General features: G+C 38.4%; 2 protein-coding genes across 3 annotated transcripts in view; one reads left to right on the top strand and one right to left on the bottom strand.

The window, feature by feature from the left end:
* Positions 1-11,608, bottom strand: part of CPNE3 (copine 3) — a 30,793-nt gene extending 19,185 nt beyond the window's left edge. Inside the window, exons 1-4 of one of the 2 annotated variants that reach the window (XM_086740984.1) lie at positions 11,444-11,570; positions 10,723-11,009; positions 1,809-1,948; positions 995-1,174 (exon numbers count right to left, since the gene is read on the bottom strand). In XM_086740984.1, coding sequence (XP_086597110.1) covers positions 995-1,174; positions 1,809-1,940 — 312 coding nt within the window. In that variant the 5' untranslated portion in view covers positions 1,941-1,948; positions 10,723-11,009; positions 11,444-11,570. Of the gene's footprint in view, positions 1-994; positions 1,175-1,808; positions 1,949-10,722; positions 11,010-11,443 lie in introns of both variants that reach the window. The other variant, XM_086740983.1, reaches the window with a different exon arrangement.
* A 116-nt stretch (positions 11,609-11,724) lies between these two features.
* Positions 11,725-26,500, top strand: RMDN1 (regulator of microtubule dynamics 1). The gene is made up of 10 exons (XM_086740986.1): positions 11,725-11,913; positions 12,392-12,503; positions 14,947-15,034; positions 16,734-16,893; positions 17,551-17,640; positions 18,293-18,348; positions 20,369-20,456; positions 22,059-22,089; positions 24,168-24,301; positions 26,352-26,500. The coding sequence occupies exons 1-10, from the start codon at positions 11,779-11,781 to the stop codon at positions 26,388-26,390; spliced, it is 933 nt and encodes a 310-aa protein (XP_086597112.1). The 5' UTR covers positions 11,725-11,778; the 3' UTR covers positions 26,391-26,500.
* Positions 26,501-26,588: the final 88 nt, after the last annotated feature.

Below are 26,588 nucleotides of genomic sequence, written 5' to 3'. Positions count from 1 at the left end.
ATACATATGCAGATGAACACATGCAGAGTTTCAGGTGCAACATGAAATAAAATGTCTCGTAGTAACATAACACTCACACACGAACAAATATCATACCTTAGGTTCCAACCTCAAACTGTTCTGAAGTTTTTCATACATATCATTCAAACACATGCAGGCCATGTTTCATAAAAGGCTTCAGCAAACAGATTTATAAACACAATGTTTGTCATGCAAACGAACATCAGCCTCCCCCTGCAGTGTTTCTAGTTGATTTTGTTTTATCCTTTTCAGTCAATGCTTTCTCAGAAGTGTGTCTACTCATTCTACAGGTTCTTCTTTACTTTAAGAATGAATTATTAATTTTAAATTATTACTGAATTTCATTTCACAATGCCTCTGTCTTCATAATGCACTTAAAATAAAAATACTTTAGACACAGGGGAGCAAAAATCCCAAGAAGACTCTCCTGAGAAGAAGTGCCTTCGAAGGATCTACTAGAAAGAACAAGTTAAAAAAAAGCTACCCTATTGTGACAGCACCAACAGCAGAATTTGATAGGGAAATGGGAGTGAAATCAACAGTAGGCAGCACCAGAATCACTGCTTGCCTTGAGTGGAAAGCAAATTACAAGGTTAACATGACCCTTGTGAATGCTCTTATGTTGCTATACACCAATTCTCTTTTCACGGAGCATAGAACTAAGAATTTGAGCATCAGAGCAAATGAACAGCAATTACTACTTTGTGCTCATGGACAGTTCACTTACTTTCAGACAGCAATCTGGACAGTCACCATTCTAGAGTATATTTCAGGGCATCATCTCCAGACCTTTCGCAAATAAAATGTATGTATACTGAACTGAGGCTTGAAAAAAACAAATTAAGGGAATCTGTTCAACTTAAGAGTACCCCAACTACACAAGAACATAGTGATAAATTTAAGACAGAAGTGGTTAATGATTTGCATTAACTTATATGTTCGTAATTCTAAGGGAAATCATCTGCATACTTACTTGTCCCAGTGTACATTCAAATTCTCCTAAGAAGTCATCATCACTCAGATCAAAGGTTCTGTTATCAATGTCATATATTCCAAATTTAAGTTTCTGAACAAGCTCAAAATAGTAGTCAATTATGAATTTCTTTGCAAACTTTGGGTTCAAGGAATTCTTAACTCTTTCTGTGCGATCAACCTGCAGTTAGAAAGGTATCATATTATCCAGTACTTCACCAACCAAACAGGCACTCAAATCAAATAACATATTATTAAAACTTTTTAAAGTTCTTCTTAGTATAAAGTCATATCTTTCTACAACTCTTTCATCAAATGTAAATAATGACATTACATTACAAAACCCATCGCTCTAAGTCAGAGATATTTGGGGACCTGCTTTTCTTTGCTCCCTGTAAGGAGCCTTCCATGTCTTCCTGCTCAGGGAAGACTAACATAAAAATGGTATATTGTCAAATCCAGGATGATCACTGTATTTATAAAAGCACATTTAAACACTCAGAAGGCTGCTTCTGGTCCACACATGGCTGGAGGTCAGTGCTAAAAATCAGATAGGTGTAAATATTTACTAGAAAACAATTACTAGCGTGCTACCTGTATAACCATTACAGATTACAGGTGTAAATATTTACTAGAAAACAATTATTAGCATGCTACCTGTATAACTATTACAGACATAATCTAATGAAAAGTATTCAGAGGTGTGAAGAGGTAAATAATTAAAATATTTTAATGAAATCATATGTTTTAGTGTTTTAAAAGGTCCAACAAGTTAGACTGTTTTTAGTAGATTCATGAGAAGCATCACACTGTACCTCATACCACTGATGACCACTCGTGTTCTGGAGAAGCACACAAAGCGGGTCTGACTTGGAGCCAACATCTTTATCCAAGAGATTGGTGCAGGCAATAGTCAGCTCCACCTTTGTCACACACTGTGCCGCCATTTGTTAAGCTAGGAAGCAGCAACAGAAATTGTTATTTCTAAAATGGATTGAAAAGCAAACAATGGGATTGTCACAAAGCATTAACTCTCTGACTGATCATTAGAATTGTTAGCCGGTCAGAAGAGAGATTTGAGGTTCCAAATGCAAATTTTAAGATTTATGACATACCAAGGTTACAGTATTACTGTTAACACTCTTGGCTTTGCCACATAGGTATAAAACTTCATTTCAAAATCTGCACATGACTAACAAGATCAGGTTTCTTAGAATGCTTGAGGACTCAAATGGAAAACAAGATACACCACAAAGAAAGCATGGTTTTGAACCACTGACAAAAAGTCTTTGCAAGCTTTAAATTACATCCTGTAAAGCTCATATGAATGTCAATAACTTATAACATAGAAATTAATAATAAATCAACAAGAAAATATACATATATTATATACTCCCCCACTAAACCTTTGAAATAAAATGCTGAAGCCATGAGGATGGCAGAATTGGAAAAGGAGTTTAAGTGAGTAACAGGAATAGGTGATCTTGCTTCAGTAAATCTTAAAAAAACAATTACAGTTTTTAATAATAGGCATAAATAACTTTGAAGTTAAGTAATAATGGAGAATTAGGACAAAGTGTTCTTTCTTTAGATTCATTATATAAAAAAAAGCAAAACAAAACAACAACATTTCTCACATTTCCTCTCATTCTCCACTGGAACCAAAAAGACCAGTAGATATTACAAACCTATAGAACAACTTCATTTATCAGTTATGAATCCCACTCTCAGATAGCATGCATTTGCAAGCCTTATTAGGTCTGAGTAGCAATATTTTCAATATTATAACATCTCTATAATTATACTTTTCAGGAATACAGTCTATTATTTCCAACACCTCTTTGGGACCTGAGTCTCTAAAATACAACTGCCCTTGATACCAAACAGAATAAGGAAGGAAAGGCATTTGCTTCTATCCAGCCAGCTCACTTGTATCATACATGTACAGTGCACTTGAAACGAAACTATACTTAGTCCAACCCATCTCTCCTCCTTTCACTGCATTCATATGACTTTTGGTGAAATGGAACTTTTTTGTTTCAGAAGGAAAAAAGGGAAAGGAAGATGGAAAAGAGGAATGATGAACTGAGAACAAGAGAAAGAAAACACTATGGTCTGAGGGAATTTTCCTGAGGCTTCCTGTATTCCACTAGGGCTGATTTCACACACTGCCTCTCCACCTGTTTTGCTATCTTAGAGATGGACCTTTTGGAGACTGAAGTACATATGAACGATCTGTAAAACAACCACTCAAACATCCATGCTTATACATTATTTTCAAGAAGCATGTCAGATTCATGGAAATACTCCTGCACCTCCCAAACACCTAAACACCATTCCATCTTTGAGCATCTTTTGCTCCCATGACTTTACGAAATTTCAGTCATTGTCCTTGAAGCTCTGAGTTCTAAGTATTTAAATTGTTTTTAAAGCAATGGGTTTCGGGCTTAGAAAGCATACCTTTAAAAAGCAGCCTGCCCCCTTTTCCCTCGTTCTCTTTTTATACCAGTATTTTCCACCGGTATTTTCCAGCTTTCCTGGCTGCCAGACAGAGCTCATTAACAGTCAGTGGCTTTGCCCATAGAATCCAGTGCAGACCAGTGCATGACTTAATGGCTGTTTCCAGGAAAACAACTTTCTGCTGACAAAATGATGCTCTAATACACACTGATGGTGCAACAGCAACTAGAAAGGGTTTTCATGAAACTGAATAGAATTCAAAGTTGAACTGAGACACATTTCTCAAAAGTCAAAGTTTTCTTGCTTCAATTTCCCCAAAACTCATTATTACGAGCCTCTGAAAGGACTTTTAGCCATATTTCTTTTGTTAAAGTAACATTTCTAAAATCACTGGTAAATGGATAGCATCCAGCCAATATAAAAATATGACCAGCTTTTTCTACTTAGTCTCTGTGTGTGTGCATGCACGTCCCACTCATCTTACATCACAAGTACTTTCTCACATGAATATGTCAATTCTGTTACTTCCTCTCCTCCTCCACACATCACTGACTCTCCCACCACGTATCTGATGTGGGAAAAGAGCAGATTTAGCAAAAGAGGTGCTGTGCAAAAAGCATCCTTTAGTATACAGGGACAGGAAGAATAAAAAAGCTGCTTCCTTTCTCTGAAATGAAAGTGCTCTTGTTTGAGACCTAATAATTGCATCCATATTAGATAAAAGACAACTTATAACAAGAACATGCATTTATCCAACTGAAGGATACTCAACTTGAAACCCAGATACAAAAGCAAAACTTCACAAATCCTGAGATGGTTCTTTAATCTTTTCCATGTCCAGTTTTGCAAAATCCAAGATGAAAAAATAATGCAATGGATTTTCCTCAGGGGTTTTGAGAATACTAGAAATTTATATTTTTATAATGGGTTGAAGAGGTCTCTAATATTTCCAATGCTTTTTAAGAAATAATTTTGCTATTTTACTTGAAAAAAAAAGACAACATGATTATCCATAATGCTATAAGACTGAAATATTTTTCAGTAAACAGTAGTATACAACCGGATTTTCATGATAAACATTAAAAGCTGGTAAAATACCTACTAGTGAGAAAAAGTCATAACTCATTAACCCAAAGCTATTTACAGTAATGAAACTCAAACAACAGATACCTCTCTTACAACACTGCAGTAATTACAGAGCTTGCACAGGACACACAAATGCTTCACATGTATAAACTCAGAAGTCTTTTAAACAGCAATAGCTGTTGGAGCTCTACATATGCTGCACAAATCCTCATAATCCCATATTGGATAAAAGGAAGAATGACTACAGCTCCACCCAATCGTCCTCACATCTGAAAGCCTTTTAGCTGAAAACTTCCAAAACAGGCTTGGCAGGTGGGCTGTAGGATTCCTAAAGATGATAAACATCCTCAAGGATCAGAGTCACTGTCAGAGAAGTAAGCATGCTCTTTTTGAGGACTCAAGGGAATACAAAGTCTGCCAAACTGCAGTCTCTTCAGGATGGTGGAAATAAGAAATTACGGCTGCACTAGTGCATTACTTCTTGAAACAGCATTCTACAACACGCTATCCGATCTAGTAGGCAAATCAGATGCAAAATACTATAGACACATCACTTGCATATTTTAGATACTGGAATAACTTTACACGGACAGATGACCTTGTTTGGGCTCTGGTAGGATGAGCTTTGACTGCTGGTAAGTTACATCACATAGCAAGAGACTTCTTGATTCAATTAGTTATTGTTACGAAAGTAGCTATGCTCCCCATTGGCCAAGTATAATTAAAACCTCTGCTTTTCTAAAGCTATCAACTGTTTGTCCTCCATCTAGAGTACACCATAAAGCGAGGCAAAGTACAAAAGAATGGGGACAGATGACAGCTCAACAGTTCTTTTTATTGGAATAGCTTTTATGACCACAGGAGTGCATCAGGCTCTTACAAAACCAGCAATAATTCTGAACAGAAGACGACTGAAAATTACTATACAAACTGTATCGCAGAACTGGTGACATCCAGATTCTGAACTGCAGCAGGGGAGGGAGATATCTGTTCCTGATCCTACATCATGTCTAGGCTGCTCAAGAGTATGATGAGGTCAACTAAGTATACTACAAGTTCTTCTGCTTGAGCTGTAATTACCAAAGTAAAACCGTAAGCCAAGGACTAGTCTTGTCTTGCAGTTTCACCTGTCATAAAGCTCTTTGAATTCCACTAATGATTCTATTAAAGGTAAGTGGTGTCCACCAAATCACCCAGCCAATATCTGCTTTTCAACAGAAACTGCGAACACAGCATTCTACTTGGAAAGGACCAGATTTGTTATCAGAATGATCTTCTAAGAGAGCACTTGGGAACTCTTAGACTGCAGCAATCCTGTCAATGCTGCAGCATTAGAGGAGAGTACAGGCTTGCCCAGATAATCTTCTAGAGTAGTACAAGATGTTCTTAATTATAGGTGCTTCCCAATCTGACAAGCAGAAATACAAAACTACAAAAAGATAAAGAGACTAATGCACTGCTCTAGCTCAGTTTGGCATCACCACCTTTAGTCACAAGTTTCAAATCTGTTCTGATACAAGTTGTTGCTGTCACAGAACATTTCCTAGTTCCTGTGAACTACTAATGACAACAGATAAAAAAAAAAAAAAACTCTCTATTTTGTAGTTATCTCAGGGCCCAGATGGACACAAAAAAAAAGCAGAAGAAACATTTCAAAACTTGCTAATAAAGTCTACCCCTGATCAGCTAATTTTCTAGCTATAATGCTACACTTAAGCATTTAATGTAAACTCTGTGCCAGACTGAAAAAGTCAGTACCATACACAAGTAGTGCTCCAATCCTTCTTGGATTATTAAGTATTTCCCATGAACCTGGGCACACGACAACATGGAAATAAATTAGTTATGCAGGCAGACTATAAAAATTAGTGTCTTGAACCAAGCCTAAATGTGAAATAATGCATGTGAAGCTTTACTGTCCTGAACATTCAATGTACGCAATTGTTCAGTCTCTGCTCTTTCAGACAGGACTCGGATACCGTTTTTCACACACAGAAATTTTTGTAGTAAAGGTCTCTAGGCCTGTATTCCTTAGAACCTCTTTTATTGCATCTCAGCCCAAGCAGTAACAGCACTTCTTGTAACAATCTTTCAGGAGAAGGATTCTAGTGAAGAGCTGGCACAAAGATGGACAAAACAAGATTTAAATGAAAATAACCTGGGAGACAACATCCATCTGAAAATATAACCTGCTCAATCCATCATCTCAGCATAGTCCTCTAGCATCTCTTTATGACAGTTGCACATGCAAAGAGCAGAGACTAACAACATATTTCCAGAAAATACCACATCTGCTGCAAGAAGCTGACAATGAAATTATGACAAATGGATGCTTCTGACGGAGCTAGTAGCAATACAATTTCTAGTGATCTTGGACTACATGTATAGAAATGTATACTTAAAAAAAATCTCAAGGTAACCCTTCAGTTCTCAAGGAAATGGAGCACCTCACAAGAGCGGACATTTCACATAAAGTTACAAAAGCTAAGGTTGTTTCATACCCTAATTTCATCACTGCATTTGAAAATTAGAGGCTTCTCTAAAAATCATATCTCTAAATCTGAATTCCAGCTCCTCTCTTTCTCTTTCTTCATAGGCAACGCAGCTGATAAAATTCTCATGTGGCACTAGCTGATGTGCTCACAAGTTGAATAACAGAATCAGCTCAAAGTAATACATCTCAACTTTAATTGTTCTGTAAGTATTTGAAGAATCACACAAAACCTTTAAGTGTAAGATGCATCTTCTCACATTTACTATTTAGTATGCACAAAGGAATCACATCATTCTTAATTGAATAAGTGAGATTATGCTGATAAAACCCTAATGACCACAGAACTCATTTTACTGGGGATTATGCCAAACAAAAGCAAGAGCTAGTGTTTAAGAAATCTGAAGCATATGAGTGTGTTTTCTCTATGGGAAATGAATCATCTATTTATACAAGCTTCATCATATTCAGGCAGTTCAAATATTTATCTACTGGATTGGTAGCACACTGGAATAACAAGTCAGGCAATTATTTGTAGATAGTTACTGTACATAAAAATCTATCATTAAGGTATATTGCCAAAGAACATATTTAGAATTCTATTTAAAAAAAAAAAAAACAACAACACACTGTACAGACCAGAAACTATTAATTTGACTTCTAGGATGCCTGTTTACAAGATGACTTAGAAAAAGCCATTTCTAAACATCCTTCTGTTGACCTTTTTATTCCTGAATGTGTGTGTTCACCCTTTAAGCATATCTTCAATGCTGAGGGTTCTTCCCAGCATTCTCCTCACGCAAAGGTATTTTAAGAATTTTAGGTGATGTTTGATCCAAGTGAGCTGAACTATAAAAGGCAATATTGTGCCCTGAACAAGAACGTTAAGAAGCACAGATATCCTGAGTTCAAAATTCAGTTGTTTTAGGCAGACAGCATTCAACCAGGGGAAAATGCATTTCCTGCACATACGTTTCATCAAAATATTTTTATGTCAATTACTTGAAGGGAAACAATCAACTACGCAATTTGAAAGTATCTTAAATTTGTGTATTCTTCAGTGGCTCTACACAGAGAATCTGCAATAACTGACTTCACACAATTAACACTATCCAGAAGAAAGAAAAACTTATATCTCACTAAAACTTGCTGTATTTTATTGCAGAAACAAGATGCAAGCGATCACATGTTTTAGACTAATCCTTCTTACAGTCCATTTCAAGTCTGCCATGTTGTGACACTTCACTGTCACAAATACCAGTTCTTAAAAATGAGTTTATGGTAATTTACCTCAGCGGTCTGCCTCTGAGCTTTTTCGTAGAAGGCTAAAGCTTCAATAGCAGCATTAAAATGTGAAATGCAAGGAAATTAAAACCAAGAATTGTTATTCCCATATAACAATCAAAGTAACAGGTTCAAATGCATATACTTTGAGGAACTACAGCTCCTCCTAAAATAAATAACTTGTCCAATAATTTTATGTGTCCATGACAGCAGCACTGTAAAGATTATTTACGGGAAACTCAGAGTCATTGTTAGAGAACAAAGTACAACATAAATTAGATATTTTAGAAGACCAGGAAAAAAAGCTCTTTAACATTTTAAGAACAAAGATCAGATTACTTTTTTGTCCTATTCATTTAATGCTTTTTTCCAACAAGGTGATAATGTTTTAAAGTCAGTAGACCAAAAATCAGTGGCTTGCAAGCTCCCTGTGTGGCTTATACTCTAAGAAACCTATGCTTTCCTATGCTGCCAAAGGTTGCCTAAGAACAATCCATAAAAACACTATCCCACAATAGTCCGGCATATCATTTTGTATCTCAGTATAAACAATAACACTAACTTCAAAATAACAATCACAAAATTACATTTTACTATAGCCTAGAAGTATTTCAAACCCTTCTACAGGCAAACCAAGAGCTTTCCAGTCAGCTGTCCTTCAATTCTGTATCATAGCAGCTACTCACACTCTGCATTCGCTGTGCCTGGCAGGCATTGTACATGCTCTCTCTGAGTACACACAGGCAGTGGCTCTGAACACAGGCACACAGCAATCATGCTGCTTCCTGGAACCATCAGGTTATTGCACGTGTACTAATCACCTACCATGAGGACCTGCTAATAACCCTCCTGGACGTGAGAAGCTCCAGAAGCAAGTTGCCACCACTAGAACTAATTCAGCTGGCTCCTAACTGTGCCTCAGATAAAGCACATGCGCACTCAATACAGATACAGGATGGGAAGGATCTACAGGATACAGTCTTCTTTCAACCATAGAGGAAAGTATGAAGCAAGTGACCCAAATAATTAAGACTATTTCTTAAAAAGAAGCTTGGACCCCACAACCCAGCCCCAAACCCCCTACATTCAGAAATCCTTCAAACGCTTAATAATGCCATTTTTAAATCCCTGAGCAATAGCATCTCATCTAAAGCAGTATTAAAGACAAACCAAATAAAATAAATGTAAAACAGTAAACAGCACCGTAATTCTACTTCCCATCTACTTGTTTCCACAAGCCACAACACAACTTCAAATGTGATGCTAGAAGGGGCCGTTATTAATGTCAGCCTAATTGATCCAAGAACAGAAGTAACTTCATTGGGTTTAACAGGAACTAAAACCTACAAATACTAATTTGATCTTGTATTATTTATATTGGAAGAGCACCCTGACTTTCACTAAAAAATAAACAGAATTAATATGGGAGAAAAATATGTATTTTACTACTTAACTTTATCCCTAAGGTATTGCCTAAAGGAAACCATGCCGATGACAGCATCTGATTCTAAATCAGAATAAGGGGGGGGGGGGGAAATAAACTTCATCACAGGTAATAATATTAACTTATGTGTGGAGCTGAAACTTAGTTTTATTACCCCTAAACAAAGGATCTTTGGTGTCATTTGTACAAAACAGCTACTATGGCTTCCCTCTAGCCTTAAGTTCTAGAGAAACATTAATGCCTTGGGCAAAGCACAAATCTGTAAAACCACTGTGACACAGCACTGCTACCTTGGAATTCTGGCAGATGACATGTAATAATGGCTTAGTTATTCAGCCTACCAGAAACAGACTTTTGCTTTCAACAGCTGAACTAAAATTAGTCTAACAGTCACATATAACCGATTTGTATAGATTAATCCTGAGATATTTAACACAAACACACTTGGAGGAAAAACACTGCATTCTCCTTAACATTGTAACAGAAAAACAAGATGGACCTCTGTCTGGTTCTCCTTGCTCCTTCACACATCTCTCTTGCTTATTTCTTTTTTCTTCTAATGCTTGTTGGTGTTCTGCATGCCCTTTGAAACATCTTACCTCTATGATTATAGATACATAAAGTTAAAATCTAAAATTTCAATTAAAAAAAAAAACACTGGGCTTAAGTTTGACTCTACTTACTTCTATTAAATAAACTTTTCCATGCCAGAAATATCTTTGAAAAGAAATATCTTTAACTTGAACTTTCAGGGGTACAAAACTCCCAAGAAAACAAATGTAAGTTTTGGAGATGAGGATACTTAACGCGCTTTGAAGATCTGAGTACAGAAGGAAAAGTGATGAGCTTTCATATTTTAACTTTTCCCTAGTGGAAGAGCAAGTTATGACAACATGCACGTCAGCTAAGGTTTGTCTTATACATTATCATGCAACTGTAATGAAAACAGAAAAAAACAACTCACTCTAGCACCAGTTCAGAAAGAACAGTGTATATTTTTTTTCAGGAAAAGTGACGACTTCTGACAGTCTTCTTTCTGAATGCTGAGGGCGCTTTTCAGACCAGCATTACACTGTCACAGAAACCAGCAACCAGGAGTTAAATGTTCTGGCGTACAGCTTCCTCCTCACGGAGCTTCGCCACCCGAGGGACGGCGAACCAGGGGACCGGTTCCTCGAGCTCCGCGGAGGTTTGTGCCCAGTTCCCCGCAGAGATCCGCCCGTCCCCGGGAGCAGGAAGCGGGCCAGCCACCTGACCGGGTGTTTCACAAGAGGCAACAGTCAGGACAGCTGCCGCCCGCGGCACCAACTGCAGCCTCCAGCCGCGGGGAGCGGCCGCCCCGGCCCAGCCCAGCCCAACCCAATCTCGCCCAGCCTCCTGCCTGTCTCTGCTGCAGGCGGCGGTAGCCCTTGCCCGCCGGAAGGGTGAGGCGGCTCGGACGGACCGACGCGCGGAAGGCATCAGCTCCACCTCCCCGGGCCGGAGCGGGTGCAAACCCCGTGGCAAACGGGCTGACGCTCAGCCCTGCGCGGCCGGAGGACTCGCCCCCGGGCCACGGGAAGGCGACGGGCCCTTGAGCGCTCTGCCTCCCCCGCGGACAACACCCAGTCCCGCCCCGAGCAGCGGCGCGGAACAGCCGCGATCGCAACCCCGGAGCCCCGAACCCCCGCGGCCGGACCCCTCACCTGCCGGGGCCGGTAACGGCGGCGGGACAGCTGCGGGCCCCTGCAGCCCACGCCCACACCAACCGGGCATGCGCAGAGCTCCCTGCTTCCTCACCCGCCCGTCTGCCCCCTCCCGCCCTAGGCCGGCCAGCCGCCGGGACGAGGGCGTGGCGTGGGCGGCGGGGCTGGGCAATGGCTGGCGCTCAGAGCGGCGGCGGGCTGGGAGGCGGAACGGGCGGCTGTTGCCGTTGTTTCCCGTCTCGCCCGGACAGGGCTGAGGGACGGACCGGTTCACCCGCTGGCGGCGGGGGCGGTGCTGGCGGCCGCGCTCGGTGTCGGCGGCGCTGGCTGCTGTCATGGCGGCGCTGGCGCTGGCGCGGCCCTTCCGCCGCGGCCCCGCCTGCCTGGGGAGGCTGCTCCGGCGGGAGGCGGGAGGCACGGCGTGCGGCCCCTGGGGCCGGGGCGGGCCCGGTGCCCTCCGCGGGAGCGAGGTAGCCGGGCTCTGCGGGGGCGGCGGGCGCGACCGCTTCCAGGGTCTACGCAGGGGCGTGTGGCCGCCGCTGGCCCGCCCGTTCTCCCCGGGGCTTCTCGGCCGACGGGTGGGGGAAGCAGCGGTGGAGACTCCGGCAGCGAGGGGCTGGTCCCAGCAAAAGCTGGGATCCCTGCGCTCGTTTGAAAACCCCAAGTTTGGGGTTTTTTTGCTTCTTGCCTTGGGTTTGCTCCGTGTTTATGGTTTATTTTGTCTAGTGCTCTGTATATATTTTAAAGGGTAATTATGAGCCCCCTGAAAAAGCTTGAAGTCCCCTCTTGATGATGCGGCTTTTTCATATGAAAGTGGTTTTTTTTATTATTATTTTTAAGTCTTCTCTCTGTTCAAAATCTGCAATATAAGTGGTGCTAGAGAGGAGAAAAACTTTTCTAACTCAAAGTGACAATGTTTATTAATATGTATCTTATGATTCTATGCAGGTGCTTAAAAAAAGCCTTCAAAGGGGGTTTGCGCTCTCAGCAGGGTCCTTTTTTGTTTATGAAGCTCACAAGCTGATTTCTGGCTTTGCTGAGGTTCATGCAAGCTTCAAAGGTAGTATTTTCAAATTTTGAAGTATGTAGGTTATTCTAATGCGAAACTTAATTTTTTTTTTATGCCAGAATTACATAGGAATATGGTGCAATGCTTTGGATTTTCTCCATTAAAACTGTATGGAGTGTGTTTCCATGCTAGGATGCTTTTGAATTGGTTCAGAGTAGCCTCGTAGCAGTCTTGTACTTTTGTCACACTGGAAAAGGGGAAGAAAAACCTTGCTTTACCTACCAGAAACAAATAGAACAAGTGATAAAATGTCCTTTGCAAGATCTGAATGAAGATAGTCTCACTGCTGGAAGAAAATAACGTCTTAAAAGGGGATGTTCTTGCAGACTTGGAACTTGTCTATCACATGGTAAATTCAGGGGGTTTGAGAGTAAGCCTAACGGAATGGAGAATGAGCCTAACTGAAATCTGTGCTTACTGTGTAGATTAGATAGCAGTCAGTTCAGATAACCTGTTTGTCTCAAAGAGAAGAACATCTTAGATGTTTATGCTTATAGAAATAAAAATGCAGCAATAGACTTTTGAACGGATAAGGAACTGTCTCATTTGCTGTGACCGAAGGAGGGAGGTTCAGTGAATAGATTTAAAATAGCTACTCAGTACACAAGAAAATTTCCCATGAGGAACATGAATAACACTACTTGGTTGCCTCTGTCCTTTTTAGTGCTCACTTGAATCTGGCATTTACATTGCCAAGAAAAGCAGTGTTAGTGTGCTTTCTATGCAAGACAAGTATTAGATATGGTGAAAATAAGAATAAAAAAGAAGTACTTGAAAAATACTCGTATAGAAGTAAAAGTCTAATAATGTACATAAAACACCCAGTGGGAAATGTGTTCAGAAGTTTGAGTTCTGAGCATGTAGTCATTACCTGTGTTAGTGGTGTGCAAAGAGTCTGAACAAGCAAACTTAACAGTTCACTGAAGACAATAGTGAAGATGTACCGTGAAGCTAATCTTGGACACTAGAATCCAAAGTCCATGTAGACCATTATCTTATCTTATCTTTGACATTGCTGATAGAAGGCATTTAGAGATGGCAAGGTTAAAAATTATCCAGAATGCTCTCCTAATTTTCAGTGATTTATACTCTAGGATCTTTTTAAGCTGAAGAGGCTTTCCTGTTTGGTAGCATTTAATATTTTCTGCTATAAGTAAAACTGTGCTGCTGTGAAACATCACTACCATATTCAGTAGATAACTTGAAAAAAGGAAGCTTATAAACACGATTAATTTTTACAAAGTGGGAGTCGGGGTTAGAGCTTGTGTTTTGACTTAGAAGTTTGATCACGCACCCAGGAGTATACCAAAGAGATTATAAGCGTAGCTGAAAGTTCTGTTAAGAAATTAGATGAGACTTTAAGAGGTAATTTTTTCATGTTTTAATGTTGGCAGAAGAGTAAACTCAGAGTTTATTCTTCTCCTGTACAGTTATATACTTCAGTAGAGTTATCTACCTGCTTCCCTTTGGGGTATTTTTCCTCATAATTCCATCTGTTATCGTGCTAGAATGCTGTATTGTGTGGTGTTTGATACTTCTGTTTCCAGAATGCTGTTTTATGTACTATATGCATGTTATAATTATTTATATATTATTATAATAAGCCAGTTGTGAAAATTGTACACCCCCATTTCTGTTGTGTTTTAGAGCATTCTCTAGAAAAAGAATTGAAGTATCATAAGAACAATGGGTACTTAGTTCATAAATTGATACTCTAGAAAGACAATTCTGATTTCTCAAATTATTTTTGCTTTTAGTATCTTGAACACATAGAAGTTTCAGTAGATTAACTGTATTTTTTGGAGTCTTGTTTGTGAAAATCTTAAGGACTTAAGTCAGAAGACCTTTGAGCAATGTTTAATTTTGGCTTGTTGAGTAAGATAATAGGACCCACTCAATCTGCAGTCATATTCTGGAAAAATTTATGGAACCGTATTTAGAATGAAGAATATTTTAAAATATATATTTTTTAATTTCATTATTAGATTTAAATTCTCTACATATACTAATGAAGGGGTCTTGTTACTCTCAGATCTTTACCGCACTTGCCCTCATATTTTTCATACTTTTTTTTTCTTTTCTGCTATTTTCAGAAAGAAGAAAACAAATTGTTTCTAGTAGTCTGATGAATTGAGAAAGACACTTTTGAATGTTAAATCCATTAAGCATCCAAAGCTCTGTTGCTGAAAGCTGTTTTTGTAGTTCTGTGAGAGGCATATATTTAGCACTGTTTCCTCTTCCTAGTTCATTGTAAATGTAGCTTATCCAATCCTGCTGTGCATATGTTTGGAATTATGGCCTAAAAAGGAACTGCATCATTTGTTCTTTGTGTTTCACCTAGGTTGTCTTGCTCTAAAATATTTTGTTTATGTGATAATGTCCTAATTACTTGTAATTTCTTCTTCTGTTTCCACAATTTTAATTCCTCCTTAAGTGGAAGAAGTTATAGAGCAAGCAGACTACCTGTATGGGAGCGGAGAAACTGAAAAGCTGCATCGGTTGCTGGTTCAGCATAAAAATAGGTACTTGATTGCATTGAGACATTACTGTGACTTCTTTTCTGTGATGTGCTGTATCAGTTTTGCAACTAATGTTCTCATTGTGGTATGCTGGAGAACTTTGCTTTCATCCTCATGTAAGTAGGACAGAAGGACTCTTGATCTTTTTCCTCCTGATAGAAAAATGAACAAAGAAAGGACTGGTAGCTGTAGAAGGTGAGCGTTAACACTCAAGTTTTTCAGTCCTGCAGAGGAGGGGGTTTTGCTTCTTTCTTTTGTTACTCTAAGAATCCATTAAAATGGAATGTAAAAGCTTATAATGTATCTACACGTTACTAAATTATCAAAGTGCATAGAATTCAGCTGTTGAAAATTTCTGAGAGTCAGTGTTTCATTTCTTTTTCATTGCTGACCAATGAAACAGGTTTTTTTTCCTGTTCTCATTTGTCTCATGTTAGGATTTGAGTCTTAACAAAAAAAAGGTCCTTACTCATGTAGTCGTGTCTTAGCTGCAGAAAACGTTATTGATAAGTGAACTGGGACAAGCTGTTTAAGGGAAAAGCACAGCTGTTTCAGTTCCTTTTTTTTTTGGGGGGGGGGGGGGGGTTGGCAGGGGAGTGTTGGTTTTTATCCTCATTCTTGCCAAGGGAGAGAACTTAAATGAAAGTTCTAGCCTGTAAGGGACACCATGCCGTAAGCAAGATGTAAGCTTGCTGCTAGGTGTATAATAATACTAATTCTTCTGTGAGGAGTAATGATTCCAGTAGCAGTACTGAACATTTTTGTGACTTGGCTGAAAAATGAATCTGCTGGTTCTGTGTTACTGTGTTAATTAAGCAGAACTGCTGTGCTGTGAGCAGTGACTCAGTTTTACTCCAGATAAGAAAACTGACTTTTATTGATATTGTGAGTTGAGCAATAACTTGTGTTATTTTAGTATTTTTAGTTTCTGGTAGTTTTAACTTCAATATTCTTGTTGGGGCAGCGGGTGGGGACAGGAGGGGTAATTTTATACCTAGATAGCCAAAACCTCTGAGAGACTTTCTAAACTTAAATTAAGTATTGAAGTCACTTAAAATAGTAAGCCAAAATAAAACGGTAGTTAGGTAAAAGTATAGTAAAGTGCAAGCCGTGTTTCAAAACAGTATGTTAACAAAATAATAAAACTTTAAATCCCTTATCTTTGGCTATAACACACCCCATTTGATATAGTGATATAAATAAATACATAAATGTACAGCTTTATGTCATTGTGGTCTGGCTAATCTATGTTTTTTCACTGTTGTCCTAGGAAGAATTTCATTATTTAGGTACAATTATAGGGAAAAAGATGCATAATATTCTAAACATTCCTAGTAAACAATATCATATCAGTGGAATGCTGAAAAAAAAAAACGTCTAGCTAAGAACAAAGTAGTCCTTGTTCTCCTTCTGGTGTGGTACTGTTGGGTTTTTTAAGTCTGCATCTTTTCTGAGAAAACAAAGTCCTTTGCTACAGATATGTTTGCTTCACAGACCAGAATGGCAGAATGAAGGTATCCTCAGACAGTCTATAATGGAGGGCTTTCATTTGTTGTTTGTTACCTTGGGATTGTATCGAATGACATGGTATGCTGTTGGCTTATTGCCCACTTGAGATAAATATTGAAAGACTGGTTTAAGACCTTTGCTTGCTTTGTTTCCATTATTACTTTAAAACGTTAGTGTTTCTGTTCATAACTAGTGATGATGCAGAGTTGTTGTGGCGGCTGGCGCGGGCATCACGAGATCTAGCTCAGCTTAGTAGTACATCTGCAGAGGAGAAAAGACAACTGGCATATGAAGCCCTTGAGTATGCAAAAAAGGCACTTGAAAAAAATGAATCAAATTTTGCAGCGCACAAGGTGAGCCAAGCAAAATAACTGAAATCTTGTTCTTTGATTTCTGCCAGTAGAAACTGGAACAAATGTCATTGTGCCATTTCAGCAGACTTCAGTATAATTTAACTTTTCAGTTGAGAATGAGCAAGTCTTCTAATTCTCCCTAACTAGATCAGAGTTCAGACACTTGCAGCTAAATTTCCTATATACAGGAAACTGGAATTGATTAAATGTGTGCAGGATCATGGAAAGAGGTGACTGATCAGGTTGATTACAGCTGATGTAATCAGCTCATCCTTCTCTGATGTAGCCTTAAAAATGCTGTACACACCCCACAACCAGCGTGCTGCTTCTGTGCAGAATAGTAGCTCTATAGAGTTTAACTGGAAATACTTCAGGCTCTGGCTTTGCTCTGTTTGGTTTTTTTTATGCTGCTTCTCTCACAGACAGACAGGTAACAAAGTACAGTTCGTTGTGTCAGCAGCTTGGGTAAGAGGACCCTGATTCACTTACACATGCAGACCAGCAGTTGCTCTGATGCTGCCTGAGCTGTTCATAATAAATACTTCTTGGGTGTTGTCATTAATGGTGGCAGTAGTTCTGTTTTTCAGGGTTTTTAAAATTTATTACTAATAGCTATAGTCCTTTATTAAATGTTTATTTTTGTTCTTTGCATTACAGTGGTATGGTATTTGCCTCAGTGATGTTGGAGATTTTGAAGGAATCAAGACTAAAATTGGAAATGCCGTTGTTATCAAAGAGCACTTCCAGGTAATGTAAACTTTTTTTTTTTTTTTGCGTATGACAGCATTTACGCATCCATTATGTAGATTGTGTGAGAGTTGTGAACTATTTTTTGGCAAAAATTTGCAAGCATACTTCTGTTGAAATCTCCTAGTGACACTTTGTTTTTTGGTAATTGTGACAGTCCTGAATGCTCCCACTACAAGGAGTACACATTATCTCCTGCAGTAAAGTAAGTCCCTATAGAACAGAGTCTTGAAATAGCTAAGTGCTTTTGACATCTCATGGAACTAGATAAAATGTAACTATGCTATTGAGAACTGAATGTATGGCCGTCCTTCTAGCTCTGGATTTTATAGCAGTGAAGGACAAATACTGGAGAAGATAAAGACTACTAATTTTATATCACGAGAAATTACATCAAAATCTGAACATGCCTAGTCTCATGTGAAACCCGTAATGACCTAGTAAAAGAAGTGCTTAAAAATCTGCCAGTGTCTTTAGTTTTTTTGGAGGTAAGCCAACTCAGTTGTGCACTGAGTAAATACTCCTTGAAATTCTGCACAGTTAATCTGGTTTAATTAACAGTAGGATAACAAGTCCACTCTTTTAAATGTATTTTAATCCAAATGTAGCAGACCAGCTTTTTACATCTTGTGGTTTTTTTCCCCCTCACTAGAGAGCCATTGAACTGAATCCAAAAGATGCTACAACAATTCACCTTATAGGCATTTGGTAAGTCGTATTTTCAAACAAAAGTTAGCGTGTATATAAAATGTCTTACATGAATTGCAAAAATGCTTGGAATAATTCAGTGGCTTGTGATTAGTTGATGCAAACATGAAAACCTATTGAATGGTTATAGGACATCATGCCTTGAAGAAGTCTGTCTGGTAATTCTTAGACAGTTTAAAAAGATGAAAAATAATTGTTAATTCAATTTATTTGTTTTACTGTATGGAACTGCTAAAAAGTCATTTTGCAGATGTAAGTATGTTTCCATAGCAGACATCAAAGATTGTGAATACTACTCATTTTGTTCTACTAGTGTGAGTGGAGACAAAACTCAAGGCTGAATTTACACTGAATTTCAGAAATGGCTGCAACTCAATACAGTCTGTGTATAGTGAAAAGCTATTAAAAGTTATATGTGTTCCTAAAATACTTGCACTATTGTCTGTCATTATACTGTATTTTAAAAGTTACATTTAAGTAAAGGCAGCTTATAAATGTGTATGTCTAGAAAAATCTCTGAAATTGAATTTACTGCTCAGTAAAATTGGTACTAAGAATTACTGTTACATAGCAGGCAAATGGACTGGAAATACAACTTCCCATACTAACCAGGGCATTCTGTGGAAGTGGTGTAGTTGAAAGGACTATCTTTTATGTGTGAGAGACTCCAGACAGCATTTCTGTTTGGTTGTCTGAAAGACACCAAAGCTACTACATTGTTTTACAGGAAGTTTCTACTGTAAGATTGGGAGATTGAAAATAAATAAAGCCAATGTATTTGTAGCTTAAGAAAAATAATAAAAGCCACAGGCATCGGGACTCTTGAGTATCAAAGTAAACTGCAATGTACTGCTCCAGACTTTCATTAGCTTACAAACTTACTTCAGATCTTCAGCATCCACCGGTCATCCCATTGCAATAGTCCAGATTTTTAAACAGAATTGTATGCTACCAACTAAATGAGCCTGAAGGTCAGTTTTGAGATAGGAAACCTATACTGGAAAGTACTTAAGACATTGTTCATAAGGAAAATTAGAAAATACCAGAAATATGAGATTATTATTGCTTTTGGGATATAATATCCCCATATTGTCTGTTTAAATATAGTCACTATTGAATCCCAGAGTGTCTTCATCTGAAACTGGGATTTGGTATCAGCCAGTTCTTGAGTATTCTTGTCTCCTTCTAGTCTATCCTGGGTTGAACTTCTTTTATTGGCATTTCTGATAAGGCACATCTGATGGCAAAATTTCAACGCTGATTCCATGCCTTGCCCTCCTCTCCTCTGAAAACTTCCATGTTTGCACTTATTAATTTTTCGCCTCTTCCTGAGTGCTCTATTTTGCACAGTGAGGAATACTTTTATACTTCTTGTGGGAGGGTAATGAAGTGAATAGCGTCATTTAACATTTATTCCTGGTATGTTCTATGTATTTGAAATACTTAACAAATGTTTAATCCTCTCAGCATCTCTAAGATAAGTGACAGATTACCTTTGTTATTTAGTAGACAGGGAAACAGTGTAGAATGGCTTAGCCTAGAACATGGTAGTTTGATTTTTGTGTTTATTTTCATCCTCATAGATAAAGAGTCTTTCAGTAACATACTGCAGATCTGCTTTGTATTAATAAATAAGAAAAACAAGGTAATATTGAGGCAAGACAATGACATTACTCAATTGTGCCCTGTTTTTGCAAATATATTAGAACAATATCAAATACACATCTTTAAAATAATTCCAGTTCAAAAGCTGTCTCATGGTTAGACTGTCTCTGGTTTTGTCTAAGGTAATAGCAGTTCTCAGTAAAAGACACACCAAAACTTCTTTAGCAGAGCTATGCAGCAGCTTCAGTCACCTTGCTATTTTGTTGTACAGTTATAAGAATTTGCTTGTAGAACTTGCAGTGTGGCTGGAGTTGTGACTCGTGGAAACAATAATTGAGGTCCAAGATCTGAGAATGTTACTCCAAAACAAGAGAAAAATATGAAGGGTATATACAAATGTTTCCTTTTGCTCCAGGTGTTACTCCTTTGCTGAAATGCCATGGTACCAAAGAAAAATAGCTGCAGCGCTATTTGCCACACCACCAACCTCCACATTTCAAGAGGTACAATATGAAAACATTTCACAGGTTATTATTCCCCTCACAAAGCTGCTGATCTGCTTTTACTAGTTCTCCTGACAAGGCTGACCTCTGCTAATGGGATAAGCATGGACTTTTGAGTTTACAATTGTCATTAATCAAATGAGAATATAACAGGAGAGTGCGGGTTATGTAAAACATAAAAATCTTTAATTTCTTCACAGAATAGTGACATTATTATTTCATGTAGTTTGTGCAGCAGAAAACAGCAAGCTGTATGTAACTTAGTTTGTATTTACTATTGCGATCTATTGCAGATAACTGTCTGTACTAATTCTAGTGCTGATGATTTATATGGTGGTGTTATACCATGTACTTATTTGATAGGACTATTAGAACTTTTCCCTTTATATTAAATGTAAAAAGTAACAGCTTGTTTTGTTACTCACTACTAACAACTGTCTTTTTCATCCCCTGGCTACATATGGTGTGTTTTTTTCAGTTGTTCCTCTTTGCCATAAAAATTCCTGCTGTCAGATACCCTATAACATACTGTCAAGGTGTGTATCTGCTAAGATATCTAACACAGTATGCATCTTATTTAAACACTTGAACATATATAGGAATTTGAAAATTAAATTAGTAATAGGAAAGTTTGCCACAGCTATTATAATCTTTGATGTTTAGACCAACCAATAACTGGCCCACTATGTTTTGTTCTTTTAAGGTGGAGCGGGCAGGAGTCACTAGAAAGTAATTCTGTTACACAGAAAGCAATTTAAGCTCTGATTGAAAAAGAAAGAAAACTTTTTAGTGGAATATCAAGCTTGTAAGTTTTGCTGAAAATCACTCTTGAAAGAATAGAAAGCCAGGATTTTGAATACTGCAGAATCATGCTAGTCCCAGGACTGAGTTCTGTAGCACCTAAAGTGGCTGAAGAAGAAAACTTGTCCCAAAACCTGTAGTTGAGCCATACTGGTAAGACTTGTGCAGTTTCAGTACAAAATCAGTTTTGTAGATACATCCACACTTTAAGTTCTCTGACAGTATTTTCCCTCCAGCTAGTAACATTAGGAAGCGGTAAGAACAGATTGAAATTTCCAATGTGCAGGATGGGAAACTAGTTGAAAAACGTGTGCAGATTCCATAAAGATTTATTCTCAAGTAAGAGGATACTAACTGGTGCTATGTAGGAATCAATTCTCCCTGAAGCACTTGTCAACATTAATGACCTGAATAATGAGATTTGTTTCACCTATTAAATTTATACATGAGAACTGGCCAGGGGAAACTCTAGATGTGCTGGAAGGTATAAATAAATTTCAAAATGATCTTGACAAGTTGATGACTGGAAAAACATGATCCAATTTGCTGGGGACAAATATGAGGTACTGTACTTATGGAGGAAGTGGCAGGGGAATAGTTGGATTAGTATCAGTTCTGTTGAGAAGATGTCAAATCTGATTGTACGTGGAATGAGAGCCATCAGTAGCATGCTGAATTAATAAAAATAAGATCAGGGACAGGAAGTCCTTCAGCTATGTTTAGCATGCACAAAAGGCTTTACTTTGACTACTGTGTTCAGTTTATTCTCCATTTTAAAGAAGACAACCTTATGTTTTGCAGGCTCTTCGTTATTTCCACATGGCAGAGGAAGGTAATACTTCTCGCTGTTTTGGACAGAATAGTATCTTTTATGAATAATGACTTGCAATAAACGTCTAGCTTTTGGTGTTATCTTAATACCAAAAGATAAGGACCTGCTGATAAACATACCAGCCTGTTGTGCTAGTTAACACATTTGACTGTTACATTGGAGTGTTTCATCAGAGATAAAATATGTTACACACTTACTCTTATCACTTAGAGCGTATTCTGAGTCTTTTTCTGGAATAAGTATTAAAGTGAAATTTGTACCTTCATTAGTAACAAAGTACTCTTCCCCAAGGCATTCAGCTGGAATGCAGGGGGAAGGAAGCAAAAAAGGGAATTTTATGTCACTTTCTAAATTTTCTTAAAGTTCAAAAGTCCTCTGTATTCTAAATAGAACAACAGAGAAAGCACACTTTTTTTTATTACTTTCAGAAGCTATTTGAATCAGAGTGCCAATTGAACTGAGAGTAAAACTGTCCACATTTAAAAGAAAATACGGACCTATTACCTCTCCAAGAGGGAAGCCAGAAGCAAAACTGACTAGCTGAAACATAAAGGCAGACAAGGGAAGACAGTGTTCTATGAAGGATGTGTATATAGTTTTATCAGTGACATTTAAAGGAAAAGTTCATTGTGTATCTTCCCCTGGGTGTGAAGTAATGCAGCTGTGAACTGAAACAGTGTACTTAATCTCAAAATTTGCTTCCCAAACACTTCCATATAGGGTTTTTTTACTGGTTTTCTTGACTGATGTTAGTGGGCCAAGCTCTGTATCCTTTAGTACAGCTAAGAACTTTGCTTGATGGAATTTGCAGCACCTCAAATACTGTGTTCCATTTTGGGCCCCTCACTACAAGAAAGACACAGAGGTGCTGGAGCATGTCCAAAGAAGGGCAACAAAGCTGGTGAAGGGTCTAGAGCAGAAATCTTGTGAGGAGCGGCTGAGGGAGCTGGGATTGCTTAGTCTGGAGAAGAGGACGCTGAGAGGAGAAGTGGTTGCTTTCACCATCCCTGGTATTTAAAAGACTTGTAGATGTGATGCTTAGGTTTAGTGGTGGGCATAGCAGTGCTAGGTTAATGGTTGGACTTGATGATCGTAAGGGTCTTTTCCAACCTAAGTGATTCTGTGAAATGTAAGGATAGAATAAAAGAGTCAATGACTAAAAAAAAAACTCTGGCAAGTATTGCAGCAGTTTGGAAACTATAATTATAGCTCATGTTTGCATATCCACTTTCTATATACATGTAAAGTCACTCAATTTTTAATAGAGTCATATGCCAACTACAGGCACAGTTGAAGCTTTTTACTGAAGTTATTGTATGTCCTGGACTATTGCAGGTAGTGAGTGGGTCCACCTGCTAAAAGAGGAGACAGGAACAGGCAGTACCGCTGCTGTCAGCCTGTGTCACTGTTACTAAACTACACTCTGTCCTCAACCAAGAATTTACCTGTCTTTGCATATTTTTTTCATTATTGTACAAGAACTACAAAATTGGATTACCAGCATTTTGAATCCTGACCTTAGACACAGCAGCAGAGAAAAAGCTTGTGCTATAAGTAAGAACAGTAGGCAAGACTAGTCTTTAATAAAAGCATGCTTTATAAAAGGAACTTCTCAAATATCTCCTTAAAAGAAGTTAAATGTGGGTACAAACAGATGTAAGTTTTCTTCCTCTGTAGCAAAAGCTAATACCTGTATGTGCATGGTCTAAAGCTAGGAAATGTGCCCTTTATTTCCTTGCCTATACTTGCTAAGGTGGTTACAGTGCCTGCTGTACCTACTAAGTCCAGAAATGCTCAGAATCTGCAAAGCAAAGCTGTTAAGGATTGAGCTCACTACTTTGCTGTTTTTGAGGAATCTCTTTCATTTAGTATATTAACTAACAAGCTGCTAGCTAATGTAACTGTATGTGAGACCAAAATCTAGCAAGTTACAAGTTTTACACTGGCTTCCTTCTGATCCAAAGCCAAAATACTATTAATCTTTTCTGAAATAAGTATTTAAAGGACTGACACTATATCATGACTTTGATAGTATACTACTCATTCTCATTCAGAGCTTTTCTCCTGTCTCTGTACAGCTGACCCAAACTTCTACAGCAAAAATTTGCTCTTTTTGGGGAAGACATACTTGAAGTTAAACAACAAAAAGATGGCTCTTCTGTGGTTAAGCAAAGCAAAGGATTACCCTGCACATACTGAAGAGGATAAACAGGTAGGAAGTTAAGAACTGTGATAGTACAATTATGTACTGTAACCAACACTTGTGACATCATGGCAGTGGAATGTTTTATAAAGTTAACTCCCAGTAAATTGTAGTTCAGCACCTACATTCCAGGATCACATCCAGACACCAAAAAATTCCAGTATGTTGGTAACAGCCTCTGAACACAATGGTTGGAAAAATTCTGTTTATAATAAAGAACTGTTATGCTTTCTTCTTCATTATATTTTTGTAGTGCTAACAACAACCCACCCTTAATTGTGGTGTTGAAGTTAAGGCAGGCACCTGAACTAACCTGTGTCTGTCTATGTGAGCACAGATTCCCTTTTCTTATGCCTAAAACTGGAAAGGTAGAAATCATAGCTTGGAAGAGCTAAAAACCACAGGAAAAGGAGGAAGAATAAGCATGGATGTATCAAAAACTTGCTAGATCCATAAAACTTAATATTGCAGTCTTTTCCAGGCCCCAAGGGAGAGATTCAGACTATCTGAATTAAGACAAATTGAAGTGATGTATCTTTGACAGGGAATCTCCAATGCTAGATGACATGGAGGTACTTTATTACCCTTTTAACTGCTCAGAAGGATCCTGATTTGGAGGGGTAGGCATCTGCTTCCTACCTGAACACATACAGAGTACTTTCAGGAGGGTAAACCACTAGACTTGTTCAGACCTAATATTCCACACAGTATGAACCACAGCAGTTGCAATTATCTTTCATAAGCAAAACTGTTAGCATCAGGACTAACAAAGCCTGATTTCCAACTGATTTTTCTTATGGTTGACTGACCTCTAATTCATTTAGCATTAGGCTGCAGTGTGAAATGCTTTACCTGTTACAGAAAACATCCAAATGTGTTGTGACATTCTGAATGTCCTAATGTAAGAAATATTTTAGTAGGATTTTGCACTTCATACCTCAGAAAAACCACTACTTAGGTTTCCCTCTGCAGATTCTCTAGTAAGGCTCAAATTGTTTCTTCCACAAGTGAGCTACTTCAGTAACATTTTTGAATAGAAATGTGAGTAAGGATTCCGTTCCTCCTCTGGTTTGCAAAATATGTAGGAATTTAATAGCCTAAAGGAGCAGCGGTCTCAACTATTGTATGAAATTAGTCAATGCTTCTGACAGTTACTAGCAGCTGGAGGCACATGTGAAACCAGTGATCACAAAAGCTTGCCTTTCTTTTGAAACCAAGCAAAAGGAGTGAGTAGTGATTTTTGTGCAGTAGCAAAGCTGTTAAACTGCTTGTCTGCTGCAGCAGTGCTTGGGCTGCTGCTACAAACATCTGTTCTGTTATCTTCTAGCAGAGTGCAGAGCCGCTAAACTGAGAGAGCTGCTATTCTCTCCATTCTCTGGAGGAGTCTGTAAAATGCAGAATTCATTGGGAACTAGGCTTGGTAGTCCAGTCAGAAGGAAGCTGGCCTGTGCTAAGAAATTGGAATTCCTGTCTCTGCATTTGGCAGAGGTAGGCATAAGTAGGTTTTCTAAACATTTTTTACCTCTGAATATCTGTAGTATCAGTGCCAGCACTGCTTGCTCTGTCCGGGGCAGAAGTTTGTTGGTTTTTTGTTTGGTTTTTTTTAATATAAACATTAGAGGTCATATTCAAATTTTATTAGATTTTACTCAGAATCTCTAGGCAAAGGGAGTCTCAGAAACGGTCTTCTCGCAGTTCCTTATCCTCTGTCTAGAGTTCTGAGAAGCCTGGGTGGGTTGGTTTTGGTCAGATATAGGACAACTTACTACATGCTACTATTGGACTACAGCAAATTGAGAGCTCATAATCTGTATTCAACTCAAGTCAACTTTCTACACATAGTAAGTGAATTGCACTAAAGGCACTGGCTTACGTGGTTTTATTTACAGTTCAAGCATTGAGCATCTTGAACTACAGGGGAAAAAAAATGACTAATCATGGGAGGGGAGGGTTCAGAATTTACAGACTGTGGTGAAACATCTGGGTGCTTGCATGGTGAGTTCTGCTAGAACAGCCTGTAACTACATGGCACTGTTATGGGTATATTTATTTCTTTCAGGTTCAGAAAGAAGCTTTGGAGTTGCTTAATTCTATATAACAAGGAACAAGATAATGGTAATTCAGTGCCTCAAGTTTGAGCAACATAGGAAAAAGACCCCCAAATACTACTTTGGTTTATTTAAGCTGTTAATAAAAGTATAGCCTAAACTTGCTGTCTCCATCTCATTCAATTTCTGTCAACCAGAAGATCTGTTTCAATATGTGATCCTCTCTCTTGATTTACATGGGAATAAAG

Source organism: Chlamydotis macqueenii, chromosome 2 (assembly GCF_036417535.1).
Source record: "Chlamydotis macqueenii isolate bChlMac1 chromosome 2, bChlMac1.mat, whole genome shotgun sequence".
Classification (NCBI taxonomy): Eukaryota; Metazoa; Chordata; class Aves; order Otidiformes; family Otididae; genus Chlamydotis; species Chlamydotis macqueenii.
This window is presented reverse-complemented; position numbering and strand designations above follow the sequence as displayed.

Coding starts and splice junctions, on each gene's coding strand:
- RMDN1 (XM_086740986.1), top strand. CDS start 11,779: ATGGCGGCGCTGGCGCTGGCGCGGCCCTTCCGCCGCGGCCCCGCCTGC. Junction 16,894..17,550: donor CAAATTTTGCAGCGCACAAG/GTGAGCCAAGCA, acceptor TTTGCATTACAG/TGGTATGGTATTTGCCTCAG. Junction 24,302..26,351: donor ATACTGAAGAGGATAAACAG/GTAGGAAGTTAA, acceptor TATTTCTTTCAG/GTTCAGAAAGAAGCTTTGGA.